At 46.3% G+C, this 15,444-nt stretch overlaps 1 protein-coding gene across 1 annotated transcript in view; it reads right to left on the bottom strand.

Moving 5' to 3' along the window:
• The window catches only part of NWD1 (NACHT and WD repeat domain containing 1), a 190,835-nt gene extending 178,718 nt beyond the window's left edge, over positions 1-12,117 (bottom strand). Inside the window, exons 1-3 of the mRNA XM_075338285.1 lie at positions 12,015-12,117; positions 10,344-10,429; positions 8,027-8,143 (exon numbers count right to left, since the gene is read on the bottom strand). Coding sequence (XP_075194400.1) covers positions 8,027-8,143; positions 10,344-10,429; positions 12,015-12,117 — 306 coding nt within the window. The remainder of the gene's footprint in view (positions 1-8,026; positions 8,144-10,343; positions 10,430-12,014) is intronic.
• Between the last annotated feature and the right edge of the window lie 3,327 nt (positions 12,118-15,444).

Genomic DNA, 15,444 nt, shown 5'->3' on the forward strand with positions numbered 1-15,444 from the left:
ACCTGGTGGGGGGGCATACAAATCTGATGGGGGAGGCATACAGATCTGGTGGGGGGGCTGGGGGCATACAGATCTAGTGAAGGCGGCTGGGGGCATACAGATCTGGTGGGGGGGCTGGTGGCATACAGATCTGGTGGGGGGCATACAGAATTGGTGGGGGGCATACAGATCTGGTTGGGGCATACATATATGGTAGGGGGGGCTGGAGGCATATAGATCTGGTAGGGGGGGCTGGAGGCATGCAGATCTGGTGGGGGGCTGAGGGTATACAGATCTGGCGGGGGGGCTGGAGGCATACAGATCTGGTGGGGGGGCTGGAGGCATACAGATCTGGTGGAGGGGCTGGGGACATACAAATCTGGTAGAGGGGCTGGTGGCATACAGATCTGGTGGGGGGCATACAGATCTGGTAGGGGGGCTGGAAGCATACAGATCTGGTAGGGGGGCTGTAAGCATACAGATCTGGTAGGGGGGGCTGGAGGCATACAGATCTGGTGGGGGGGTGGAGGCATACAGATCTGGTGGGGGAGGCTGGGGTCATACAGATGTGGTGGGGGGAGCTGGGGGCATACAGATCTGGTGCGGGGAGCTGGGGGCATACAGATCTGGTGGGGGGGCGCAGGAGGCATACAGATCTGGTGGGGAGCTGGAGGCATACAGATCTGGTGGGGAGCTGGAGGCATACAGATCTAGTGGGGGGCTGGAGGCATACAGATATAATGGGGGCTGGAGGCATACAGATCTGGGGGGGCTGGAGGTATACAGATCTGGTGGTGGGGGGGCTGGAGGCATACAGTCCTGGGGGGCTGTAGGCATACAGTTCTGGTGGGGGGGCTGGAGGCATACAGTCCTGGGGGGCTGGAGGCCTACAGTTCTGTCTGGGGGCATACAGTTCTGGTGGGGAGGGCTGGGGGCATACATATATGGTGGTGGGGGGATGGGGGCATACATATATGGTGGAGGGGGGATGGGGGCATATAGATCTGGTGGGGGGAGCTGGGGTCATACAGATCTGGTGGGAGGAGCTGGGGGCATACAGATCTGGTGGGGGGGGCTGGGGGCATACAGATCTGGTGGGGGGCTGGAGCATACAGATCTAGTGGGGGCTGGAGGCATAAAGATCTAGTGGGGAGCTGGAGGCATAGAGATCTGGGGGGGCTGGAGGTATACAGATCTGGTGGGGGGGCTGGAGGCATACAGTCCTGGGGGGCTGGAGGCATACAGTTCTGTTGGGGGGGCTGGAGGCATACAGTCCTGGGGGGCTGGAGGCATACTGTTCTGGCGGGGGGCGCTGGGGGCATACAGTTAGGCATACATATATGGTGGAGGGGGGCTGGGGGTATACAGATCTGGTGGGGGGGGCTGATGTCCTCTGCAGTAATGAGCACATTGTGCTCCTGCTGGTTCCCATCTGTCCCCTATTATGCCGTGTCTCACCTGTCCTCCGTGCCCGAGGAGCCTCCAGCTGCAGCACAAAGACTCCTCCGTGATAACGTCCGGTGTACGAAGCGGCCGCTGCAGGTTGATGTCATGGCTTTACTGCAGTTGAATGCTTTAAGGCGCCACAAAGCATTCAACTGCAGTAAAGGGCTGACAGCAGAAGCGGTGGCGCTGGCGGCCCCGGACAGGTGAGTATACAGCAGTGTGTGTGTGTGTGTGTGTCTGTTCAGTATATACATGCATGTGCGCTATGTGTGTCTGCTGCGTGCACTATGTGTGTGTCTGCTATGTGTGTCTGCTGCGTGCGCTATGTGTGTTCAGCTGTGTGTCTCTGCTGCGTGCGCTATGTGTGTGTCTGCTGTGTGTGTCTGCTGCGTGCTCTATGTGTGTGTCTGCTGTGTGTGTCTGCTGCGTGTGCTATGTGTGTGTCTGCTGTGTGTGTCTGCTGCGTGCGCTATGTGTGTTCAGCTGTGTGTCTCTGCTGCGTGCGCTATGTGTGTGTCTGCTGCGTGCGCTATGTGTGTGTCTGCTGTGTGTGTCTGCTGCGTGCGCTATGTGTGTGTCTGCTGTGTGTGTCTGCTGCGTGCGCTATGTATGTGTCTGCTGTGTGTGTCTGCTGCGTGCGCTATGTGTGTGTGTCTGCTGTGTGTGTCTGCTTTATGTGTGTATGCGTGCCTGCAGTGAGGACCCGGAAGCCGGAGCATCGGTCGAACTGCGGCTGCGCAACGGACAATGCCGCGGTGCATGATGGAATAGGGGAACGGACAAAACTGGTGATTATGTAAGTAGATGATGGGGACATATACCAGGATGGGGCCAGGAGGTGGACATATATAACAGGATATAGCCATGATAAGAGTCATACACCAGGATGAGGCCATGTTGGGAACATATACCAGGATGGGGCCATGATAGGGGCATATATCAGGATGAGGCTGAGATGGGGACATATATACCAGGAGTGCAGTGTCAGGTTTTTTGATCTGAGCGCCAGTGATAATCATATTTTTTGAGTTTTTTATGTGTGAACACTGTTAGCAGCTCGATCAAGACCTTATCTGAACTACACAGTGATAGACAAACATGGTTATATATGGCTCACAAAATTATGAAAATAACCACGCCACATGATGTATTTATTGACAGTATTGAACTAGCTAAACAAAATATAAGATTATTGGAAAAACTATTACATACTGAAATGAGACAATAATGGGAAGCTACATCCCTGGGAAAATACGCATTACACAAGATAGTTCCAAAAGGTTTACGAATTAATAAGACATTAGCTGGAAACTTTGGGGACTCTAATATTCAAGAAGCATGGGAAACTATGCTACAACAATTTTCCATAAAAGTTTTAGAATTTGTTATCAAAATGCGCAAAAACCAACTCAGTAAGGTTAGCTCTGAAATAGATAACATTTTTAAAACATTGGAACCAATTAGATTACAATTGGAATATTATAGTATTATTGATTACATCCAACAGAGACTAAAAACTTGTGAAGAAACTATGATTAAAAAGAAGGTAGCCAAATTTATTAGAGATGGAGTTCCAATTAAATTAGGTTTAAATAATGAAGCAATATAACATGATCATCAAATATCTTGTATTAGTGAAGAACATATGACTACTCTGGACGGTTATTACACTGGACTCTAAACAAGTTCAAGAGGATATCAGTGTATCCCTATATTCTGGTGGAACTAACACCAATTCGACTGAATATACACCGGTAATTGCAAGGATGTTTCAACATCGAATCCAGCTTGAATTATCAATCCCAACAACTTCTCAACAATTTATTGAAGCTGATTCTTGGGAGAGTATAACATCTATCTCACTGAATTTGAATCAAGTAACTGGAAGTACCAAAACACATGGGACCAATGAGCAAAAAAATAATTGTGAAACATCTAATATACATAATTCGGTCTCTAATTTATTAAATGCCGTGACCTCTAGTCAACACTGTACATCTATTGACAAAATTGGTAGTAATCATGAGGGCACATTAATCTCTACTATAGTAAGGGTGGCTTTACATGCTACGATATCAGTACCGATATCGCTAGCATGCGACCCGCCCCCATTGTTTGTGCGAAACGGGCATATCGCTGCCCGTTGCGCACAAAATCGCGCACCCGCATCACACATACTTACCTGCATTGCGACGTCGCTGTGACCGGCGTACCGCCTCCTTTCTAAGGGGGTAGTCCGTTCGGTGTCACAGCGACATCACTAAGCGGCCGCTCAATGAAAGCGGAGGGGCGGAGATGAGCGGGATGAACATCCCGCCCATCTCCTTCCTTCCGCATTGTGGCTGGCGGCAGGTAAGGAGATGTTCCTCGTTCCTACGGGGGTCACACACAGCGATGTGCACTTCCGCAGGAACGAGGAACAACAACGGCAAAGCGATAGTATAGATAATTGAGAATGGACCCCCATGTCAACGAGGATCGATTTTGGACGTTTTTGCAACGATCCAAATTCACTCCTTGGAGTCACACACAATGAGATCGCTACAGCGGCCGGATGTGCGTCACAAATTACGTGACCCCAACGAGATCGCTGTAGCAAAATCGTAGCGTGTAAAGCCCGCTTTACCATTAATAAAGAAAATTTAAATAAGTATGATAGAGATTCAAGACTGAATAAATCTATGGATACTAGACCAAAAACAACCTATGCAGAAATTCTATACACTAAATCAATTATTCCCAAAAAAACAACTACCGGTTCTAAAAATACTAAAAATATCATAAAAGCAACTACATCAAAAGTCTCTATTAATAAAAATGACTATACAGATAAATTAAGATCTGAATCTTGTTTGACAAAAATTTTTTTTAGAGTTGCAAAAAGAAAACGAGGCGAGGATGTAGGGGCAAAAATTACACCAAAAGGCTAACCAATGTTAATACTCAAGAGGCCCAAAAGATATATAACATTAGTTCATACAATCCCACTCCATATGAGGAATCATTATTACAGAAAGGCCTAAAATTTTCTCCCACAAAATTAGGTAATTAATTTGATTTACCGTATATATTGGCCTAAAGAAATTCACTAGAAATTTGGCTTTGAAAAAATATTTCTTGAAAAAATATCTCACACCTAGCACATTACCTGAAGTAAGTTCACAATACATTCACACGAATTTAACATGTAAATGTAATTTTAACCCAATCAGTGAGTATTCACAGGCCATCATCACATTTGAATACTTTAATCTGCCCTGAGAAGGGCAGATCAAAGTGTGCCTGCGCAGGACCTCAATGCTGGTGCGTGTATATGACGTAGATGCGTCATGCACCGCGGCTTCAGAATAAGAAAGATCAAGCTAGCCGAAAGGGAGGCGCCAGTCCTGGAGAACGCCACCCATCCGACCGTTGTGCACCGGAGCGACCTTCTAGATGACAGTTATAAAGTGTTTCTTATGTTATACCCAGCAGCCTGGGCTCTTATATACAGTATGTTAGAATGCTGTATATAAGAGCCCAGTGGTGGTGGCCGCAGCTTATAGGCCAAAAAACTGGTGACAGGTTCCCTTTAGGCTATGTGCGCACGTTGCGTACAGTTCACTGCAGAAATTTCTGCAGCGATCTGAAGAGCACATGTGCGCTTTAAATCGCTGCAGAAATGTCCGTAGTGAAGCCGATTCCATGCGCTCTGCCTGCAGCTCCTGCCATAGACAGAGCAGGAGCTGCCGGCAAAGCGCAGGAAAGAAGTGACATGTCACTTCTTTTTACGCAGCGCTTCGGCAGTAGCCAAAGCGCTGTGCTCTAAAACGCCACGTGCGCACGGCCCCTGCACAATCTCCATAGACTGTGCAGGGGACGCAGGACGCATGCAGTTACGCTGCGCTACAAAGCGCAGCGTAACTGCATGTATTTACGCAACGTGCGCACATAGCCTAAATGTGGCCAGCCTAAGGCAATTATCATTCTACACAATTAGCATCTTGAAATGCCACACCTCAGAGATGGATAGAGTATCTCGGCAAAGGAGAAGTGCTCACTAAGGCCCCTTTCACACATCCGTGATTCTGGTACGTTTGTGCTTTTTCTTAAACGTACCAGAATCACTGACATACGCAGACCCATTATAATGAATGGGTCTGCTCACACGTCAGTGATTTTTCACTGCACGTGTCTCCGTGCAGCGTACCCGCGTGTGCGTGATTGCTGCACGGAGATATGTCCATTTTTTTCTGGCATCACTGATGTTCCACGGACCACGCAGTGGTGTGGTCCGTGAAACACGTGCCAGAAAAAAACGTGCATTTAAAATAATAAACATTTTAACTCACCCGGCGTCCAGCGATGTCCTCTGCAGCCCGTGCAGCTTGCTGCTTCTAAGCTGGCTGATTACTGTCGCGCATATTCATTATGCGCGACACAGCCGACCCGGAAGCAGCTGCTGCAGGGGTCACCGCTGGCCGGATGCTGCACCGCGGGAGGATTCAGCACCACAGAGAGCGGGAGCGGGCGCAGGTGAGTTGATTTCTAAGTGCAATCACGGGCCACGGATAACGGAGCCCGGATTGCACTTAGACAACCCACGTGTGCCGTGATTCACGGCACACGCAAGGACATGTGCGTGTTTTACACGCCAGTGAAAAACGTCACTGTTTTTCACTGACGTGTGAAACGGGCCTTACACAGATTTAGACAAATTTTAAACAATATTTGAAAGAAAAAGGCCGTTTGTGTACATGGAAAAAGTCTTAAGGGTGCTTTACACACGATAGCTAGCGATGTCATGCGCAATTGCATCCGTCCCGTCGTTCGTGTGACATTTGGTGATTGCTGCCGTAGCGAACATTATCGCTATGGCAGCATCACACGCACATACCTTTGCAGCGACGGCGCTGTGACCGCCGAACAATCCCTCCTTCAAGGGGGAGGTGCATTCGGCGTCATAGCGACGTCACTGCGGCATCACTAAGCGGCCGCCCAATAGCAGAGGAGGGGCAGATATGAGCGGCTGAAACATGCCGCCCACCTCCTTCCTTCCTCTTTGCCAGTGGACGCAGGTAAGCAGATGTTCGTCGTTCCTGCGGTGTGACACACAGCGATGTGTGACACCACAGGAACGACAAACAACCTCGCTACTGACCAGACAACGATTTTTGGTAAATGAACGACGTCTCACAGACCAACAATTTTTCCCTTTTTTGCGATCGTTTAAGGTTGCTCATAGGTGTTACACACTGCAATGTCGCTAACGACGCCGAATGTGCATCTCAAACACCGTGACCCCGACGATATATCGTTAGCGATATCGCAGCTTGTAAAGCACCTTTTACATCTTTGGGGTAAGCTCATGAAAATGGGAGTAAAGACAAGTGTTGCATTTATATCTTTATTCAGTATAGAAAGCTTTGTGAAAGTCTCAGTTTTCCAGTTTAATAGTATGTAAAAGTATGTATGACTATAAGTAGAGCGACACCGACACTCCCCTGAAGAAAGGACCAGGTTTTGGGTTATTGTAAATAGAATTTGTTTGTAGTAATCTTCAGTGTTTGCATGTACCTGATCAGTTGAGTGTAACATGCCAACTTCTGTTCGATTTGTTTGCTTTGTACTACTGTATTGTTTGTTGCTTACCATCTCTTTTTCATCGCCCTAATAAATAAATCTGTTGTGGTTACCACTGAGTCGTCCTTACTGCGTGTTGCGTTTCTGGCTTCCATGTTACATGTGTGTGGGGAGTTTTTACAACAAAGTTATACTTTGCAGAATTTGCAAACAAACAGCAATCTTGTGTGCTTTTTGGTGCGCTTTTTTACCAACTTTATCTATTTTTCAGGCCTCATTCTGACGTCTGCGATTTTTCTCCCACCGTTATTCATCAGTGTTTTGCACCCACTTCTATTTGGTAACTGTTTAAATTTTTAAAATCAGAATTTCATCAGTGATTTTCTTGTATGACAAATACAAAGCTTCTGCCATACATCACATTGTTAATCATGGATAGTACACCGACTGCACACTGAGGGCATCCATATGCTGTTCATGATTTTCATAGATACATATTCTTGCATTGGTAAGTTTGATCCATTACTCAGATTAAAAATGAGCATGTCGCTGTAATTTTTTCGTCCACTTGGTTTGCAAAAAAAACCAAACAAGTGAACACCTATATAAACTATAATTTCTAGGTGCTCTATTTTTGTTCACAGACGTCAGCATGAGGCTGGGCAACATGTTGGTAACCAAGTCTTTTATCACCTAAAAGTCAACCTGTCACATTGATACTGCACATCAACCTTCTAATGATTTGTATAGGAGTTGGATGGGCAGTACCCAGCCGCGGCCACTATTTGAAGACGGAGCAGCTCCGGAACTATCCTAAGGATAGGTCATCAATGTTTAAGTAGTGGAAAACTTCTTTACATTTAATTAGTCAATCTCGGCTTATTCTGAGCTTTGAAGTCCTTTGGGTGGTCTCACTTAATGACTGACAGCCTTTCAAGTATGAGTATGAACACAGAGATAGCTGTCTTACTTTGTAGACCACTGAGTGTGCATTTTACTTCAATGGACAGAAGGCACTGGAGAACTGGAGAGTACTTACAATGAAATATGGTCCTATAGACGTCCTTTGACAGGCTTCAATCTCTTTCAGACAAAGATCTGTGGTCATATGGTCCACTGAGGCATAATCTCGGACTCCCCAACGCATGTCTACCACCTATAGGGAAGGATATTGTAGAAAATATTCATTTTAAGTGCAAAAGAGAGAAACCAAATCCATTTTTGAGCTATGATTTGAAAGAATAGATCAGTATTAACCAGATAATGTACATAGATTTCCTTTGAGCTTTCATTAACAAGTGGTTTCCTACGGGTACATCAATAGAAATGCTTGCATTGTAACGCTAAACATGAAATTGTGATGCGGAATAAAAGGTATGGGAATGTTGAAGTGTCTTGGACAGACAAGTAGTAGGTAATAGTACTGTACGACACTATTATTGGATTAAATAAATACTATAATGTGGGAGTGGCACCCCTGAGGCTTCAGTGGCCACAGAGGTACTGTATCTCAGCCAGAGGGATAGTATTCCATTCCTGGGTACGGAGGGGGTCACAAACCAGTATACACAAAACACAGACACTCTCACTCAGAAACATAACATCAGGCCATGGTAAGGGCCTACTGCAACTAAGCTATGATATAGCTATTCGCTGGTAGTGGCACAGTCCGAGGCCAGGCTGGGGGGTGCAATCTAGTTAGTGGGAGCAGACTGTAGAATGTTGAGCAGTCGAGTAGGAGCAGTGGAAGAGTCAAGACCTGTGGTCTGGAGATGCAGCAGCTCGGCCCAAGCAGATGACTGAACGGGTCCTAGAGCCCACATAAAGTGACCATAGTCCCGTGGCCTCATTCCACATACAACATACCAGAATGGATGGACTTGGCCGCAGTAGGGGACCGGCCCCTCAACTAGTGGAGAACTTTTAAACTCAACTAGCTAACCGGAGACTAAGGTTACTTCAAGTGCCGAAGCCAAATCCACACACATCCAGTGAAAAGGTGACCACATAGGGCCAAAGGGATAGAGCTTCAAGCCACCCGATAGGGTCCGCGGACACCGGCTCAGGGCACTGTGTGTGCAGGCGCAGGACAGGCAAAAAAGGTCAGCGCAGGAAGACGATCAGGAAAGGAACACAGAAGGGTGTACCGGGTTGTACCTCCAAACTATCCGGGATCGGCTGGAGCCCATCACAGCAGGACTCAGCACCCCGAGGACAGCATTTGTCTGGACGTGCTAACCCGAAACTCTTAACTGTGAGTAAAGACCTTGTGACTGCATCCCTGTGTCGTCCGGTTATTACCTGTGCCTCCGGCCCTGCACCTCGCTATTACAGACTACTACTCCCAACAGCCCTGGGGCTCAGCTCTACCTGTGGAGAGCTATTCCAACTGTGCTGCGTTACCACCGACCCCAGGGAACTGAACAGCAGCGGCGGCACATATATTGCCACACCATAGGTGGCGTCATGACATTTCCCCTGTAAATATTCCCCCACCATAAACAACCATTTATTAAAAACGACACTGCCGGGGTCACGGAACCGGGCTCTGTCGTCGTGACATCTACCGAGCAGAAACAGAGCCGGCTCGGTAACGAGTAACCCCCAGGCCCCGGTGCGGGCGTGTCATGAGCATCATGTGGGAAAACCATGTACCAGATATAAGTAGCCGACAAATGCAACTATTATATATTTTATTTATGGTACTACAAATTATTCACTATACAATGTTTATTTGGCCTCTCAAAGACATATAAACATAAAAAGTGGATAGATCTATCATAAACAATTATTCCTGAAACAACGATAAAAAAAAACAATTAGTCAAGGGAGGTTTTCATGACTTTTCCAAACTTGGAATTGGGAAGAGATCATTATAAAACAAAGAAAGACATGTAAATGGGACATCATCTAACCAGACATGATCACATCCCGTCCATCAGTCACCTGACTTGTTGCCAATCCAGTGGCCATCGTCACTACAGATGTGACAAAGACCACTGGAGCTGGAGCAGCGCCTGCAGTGATCACGTCCTGTGTTGGCCATCATTGTTGCTTCAGGATGTAGAGGCCAGTACACGTCGGATCAGCAGGGTGACTGCCTTTTTTTTATTTTATGTATCATTTTGATGTAAAATTTTGAGTTGTTGTAACCCTTTTTTTTTGCAGGACAACCCTTTAATAAAAATGCATTATACTAGCCAATCAGATCACTGTTACCATTATTCCAAACGTTCGGTCACAAATGTATTAAGTATCGTCACACACTACTGCAGAAAGGTCTCATTTTAGCTAAATATACAGCATAATGATTTATTATGAATACTGATTTATATTTAGATTATTAAACAAGTTACCTCAAATGTTAATCCATGTTTCTGGCAGAAAGCTTGTATCTCAGGATAGGCCATCTCTAGCAGAGCATCACGTTCTTCTGCCATATCTCAAAGAGATACATAACAAGAAGAAATATAAATACATTTATACCACTTACAATAAACCTAAAGGAACTATAATATCACAAAAATAAAGACAATTTTTTTATGAATTATCCCAGAATTGTCCTTTCCTTTAACCCATTACTTGCCAAATTAGAAATTTTCATTTTTTTTTTATTAAATGACAGATTTTTCATGAAAAAAAAAATGAAAAATTAAAATTAAATTTAAGCAAAATTAATGAATGTAATGTATAAAGTAAATGAATTAATTAATGATTAATTAATTTAATTTAATGAATTTTAAGCAAAACATTAGGCGTCCCAAAAAAGGACATTGGTAGATAATAGGCTAATTACATTCCCCTAAATAGTTTAAATCCAAGTGAGGGTATAACACGGGTAAGGAGGTACTGGGTGTAAACCAACCAAACAGCTCAGTCCCTGTGGTTGCTGTCCTGAGATCTGCCTTTAAGTGGTCAACTGTTGCAAAAGTACAAGGTCAGTGCCTTCTCTATATTGCCCCTTAGAATTGTATTCATATTTTACTGACACTTGCCAAAAAATTGAGTTACATATCTTGCAAAATTCCCTATGCTCCCCTTATTTTGCATATTTTTCCATTTTGCACTTCATTGCTCCATCACAGAGATATTCACAGGTATTGCTTTTGGAGCCGGTATGTGAAATCTCTGCTTCTAGTTCAGCTGGTTGTTTCTTCTTCAGAGTCTTCTTCGGGGGGGTGCACTGGCAATTGCAACTCAGCAGTTGATCTAGCAGTCTCAGAGCTGTGATTGGCAGCATTTAGGAAGAAAGGGTGAAAGCAGATACCCCCAGAGAAGACTCTGAAGAAAATCCTGGTTGCACTTCAAGCAAAAATTTCACCTACTGCTCTCCAAAAGCTATAAATGTGAATATCTCTGCAATGGAGGAACTCAGTGAAAATACTAAAACTCAGGTCAGTCATGACCGCGTAGCAAGACAAGTGCAGAAGCTACCTACTATTTATGTGCACTAGTTTGGTCCGTAAACTGGACCAAAGGAGTGCATGCTGTGATTTTTTTCAAGCAGACCATTGGTCCGTATGGAAAATCTGCAGTGTGCACTGACACAAGGGCTCTAATGGGTACGTGTGCTGTCCGTGTTCTCACAAAGGCAGCACATGTCTGTATGATATGTTCTTCTGAACCAGCCATAATTCACATTTTATAAAAATTACTGAAATAATTTCTTTCATGTCTGTAATGTTTGCAGCCAGATTTAGAATTGTGTCAGTCTGAATGCCGTCACAGCGTATGCTAATAATGGAGTCATTGATAAGAATCCTAATTCCTGACAGACCCCACTCTTTATAATGGGTTTTCATCATGGTTATACCTTTTTTTTTTTACAGCAAAAATATGTCTCCAAAACTACTGGAACCCCAATGAAATGTGAAAGGTATAAAGTAACTTAACATTATAGTTAAATTTTAGTTTTGTAAGGCGTTTGTACAACATTCGAATGTTTTATGATTTTTGCTTTCCCTACACACTAAGCAATACTATGTGCTATAATAATAAATAATAATAATAATAATAATAATTACTACCTGAAAAAGTGGAGCTTATGAATAATCGAACCATCTTTGATGAGTCTATGGGCAGAATTTGTGCTTTCCCTCGGAGGATGTCCTTTAAGTTCCTTGAATCCATATTTCTGCAGAAGTACATAACAGTAATTAATTGTTATGATTTACAGTATAACTAATCTCACATAGAAAAAAAGGTATCCTGACTAGAGATGGGGGAATCAATTTGCCATACTCTAGTTCACCGGCCAAGTCAGCAGTGTCTGGTTGTTGGACAGAAAGCTCACAAATCTTTTACCTTCTGGGATCCCTGAATGTCATCTCTGGGTCACGCCACAGTGAGGACATTATATGAGCCAGGCCAATTAAAAGGCATAACAAAAGAGTTTTAACAGCGACTCACCAATTGGCTTCTATAAGAAATCCTGCACGGACTTTGTCCATGGCTTGGGCATGTATAAAACAATTCCAAAAAGTACCGTAGTCCAACTTAGGGATAAAAACTTTCTTACTTTATTTCCAATGTAGAGTAAATTTCAGAGTACAAATATCGAGATAAAGCAACAAGTGAAGCTTATATGTATCAAGTATATACAACACTGTTAATAATCGCAAAATGTGTACTGACCAAATATGGGGAAATCGATTTGCAGGACTTCGGTCCATCAACCAGGTTAGTAGTCTCTGGTCACTGGACATGAAGCTCATAAACTCATAAGGCCCCGTCACACTAAGCAACATCGCTAGCAACATCGCTGCTAACGAACAACTTTTGTGACGTTGCTAGCGATGTTGCTGTGTGTGACATCCAGCAACAACCTGGCCCCTGCTGTGAGGTCGTTGGTTGTTGCTAAATGTCCTGGGCCATTTTTTAGTTGTTGCTGTCCCGCTGTGAAGCACAGATCGCTGTGTGTGACAGCGAGACAGCAACAACTAAATGTGCAGGCAGCAGGAGCCGGCTTCTGCGGAGGCTGGTAACCACAGTAAACATCGGGTAACCAAGAAGCCCTGTCCTTGGTTACCCGATATTTACCTTTGTTACCAGCCTCCGCCGCTCTCACTGTCAGTGCCGGATCCTGCTCTGTGCACATGTAGCTGCAGGACACATCGGGTTAATTAACCCGATGTGTGCTGTAGCTAGGAGAGCAGGGAGCCAGCGCTAAGCATTGTGCGCTGCTCCCTGCTCTGTGCACATTTACCTGCAGCACACATCGGGTAATTAACCCGATGTGTTCTGTAACTAGGAGAGCAGGGAGCCAGCGCTCAGTGTGCGCTGCTCTCTGTTCTCTGCACGTGTAGCTCCGTGCGCTGGTAACCAAGGTAAATATCGGGTTGGTTACCCGATATTTACCTTAGTTACCAAGCGCAGCATCTTCCACGCGGCGCTGGGGGCTGGCCACTGGTTGCTGGTGAGCTCACCAGCAACTCGTGTAGCCACGCTCCAGCGATCCCTGCCAGGTCAGGTTGCTGGTGGGATCGCTGGAGCGTCGCAGTGTGACATCTCACCAGCAACCTCCTAGCAACTTACCAGCGATCCCTATCGTTGTTGGGATCGCTGGTAAGTTGCTTAGTGTGACTGGACCTTTACCTTCTGGATAATTCCCAGCATGATTTTTGATTAGCTGAGCTGGCACAATGTCATCTGTGGGTCATGCCACAATGATAACGTTGCCCCTGCCTGGCTAATCAAAGTCATGCTGGGATTCCCAGATAAGAGTTTTATGAGCTTACCGTCCAGTAGCCAGAGACTACTGACCTGATTGATGAGTCCTGCAAATGAATCTGCCCCCCCTCTGATTCTGACCTGACAGAATCCAAGAGGATACTCTTTTGGCCTCTATAGAGTAAATGAGTTATATGGATATGTTTGATGTACAATATGCTCATGAGCATATAGCAAAACTACACTAAAAACACAGTGTGAAAGTAGCCTTTTTGAAAGTGGTATCTGACTACATTTTGGCAGTATCCACTATTTGTAAGGTCAGTACAGGCGCTGGTCAAGGCTTGGGGTTGTAGTCGTGCACCTGTGGCACCCCTGAGGCTCAGTCGCCACAGGGTATTGCATCTCACTTAAGGTACAGTACTCATCTCGGGTAAAAAAGAGGTTAACTGCTGGTGTTCAGTTACACAACACACACACACAAAGCTCAGCTGCTTTCCCACTGGCACTGGGCTAGAGCTGGGCACCATAGCAACGGGACTACCCCAGCACCAGTGAGTCATCAGGAAGGTGGGGGCAGCATGAGGTAAGTGAGGAACACGCAGACGTTTACCACAGAATAGTCTGGGATACAGAACAACATGGTCACTGTGGAGAGTGCTTCAGAGCTTCCACAATTAGGACCGGCCTGATTGGAAGGAAGCAGGAGAGCTTTCCAGTGGAAGCTGTTGGACAACGGAGTAAATACGGAGCTTAGTTGCTTCCCCGGGGCCTGTGCAGTTCAGGTTACGGAGCCCTAGGGTGGTGTATATTTCAAGTTGTGCCACCAGAATCCGCCGGACAGGGGGATTTTATGTCCCCCTGGCCCCCACCAGTTCCCAGAGCGCAGTAGCAACATAGAGCCCGGAGTCGTGATCATGGTCAGGCTCCAAATGGACTCGCGCTGCCTGCAGACAGGACGGGAACCTTAACACCGATCAGGGGTCCCCAAATACTTCAGGTTACAGGGATCCTAACAGAAAGCGCAAGAAGGAAGGGCCCACAATCCACTACACCGGCGGTTACCTCCGACTTATCCGGGATCGGCTGGGGCCCATCACGGCAGTGACTGACACTCCAATAGTGACAAACGGACTGTGAGCAAAAGACCTTGAACTGCAACCACTGTGTCAGCTCATTATTGCTGGCGCCCCACGCTCCGGCACCAACAGTCAATACCACGCCCACCATCCTCCCTGGGGCCTAGTGTGACGCCCTGGCCTTTCAGGTCGCCACAGGGTATTGTGCAATCTGCCCTTCTGTGCAATATCCACCTCCTCCTTGGTTATGGGTCCCTAACGATTGGTGTTGCCAAAACCAGCTAATCAAAATTCTAGGAACACTCTGCACCACACCCACAAAACACACCAATGGACGGCCTGAGTGGAATAGGGTCGCCATGTGGGGGGTTGGTTAAGGGGAGGTCAGGAGCTGGGCTCCTTGGAACTACAAGGTAGCAGACGTGGGTCTGGGCCTGGTAGGAGCTGGACCACCGGTCGCAGGGGATCGTGACAAGGGGCACAGCATTGTCGTAGAGGACAGCCGGCGGCCTTGTACCATCACCGGGCTGGGACCAGGGCACGACGGGGTACGTGGACCCTAGGTCAGGGAGTAGCTTCAGGCAACCTGACAATTCGCCCGACGAGAACGAAGCCTTCAAGACCCGCTCTCCACCCACTCCAAAATCGGGGTACTAGCGCAACGAGAGGGATAGGACTTTCCACAAATACGGTCCAAGAAATCCCAAGC

Source organism: Anomaloglossus baeobatrachus, chromosome 1 (assembly GCF_048569485.1).
Source record: "Anomaloglossus baeobatrachus isolate aAnoBae1 chromosome 1, aAnoBae1.hap1, whole genome shotgun sequence".
In the NCBI taxonomy this organism is placed as follows: domain Eukaryota; kingdom Metazoa; phylum Chordata; class Amphibia; order Anura; family Aromobatidae; genus Anomaloglossus; species Anomaloglossus baeobatrachus.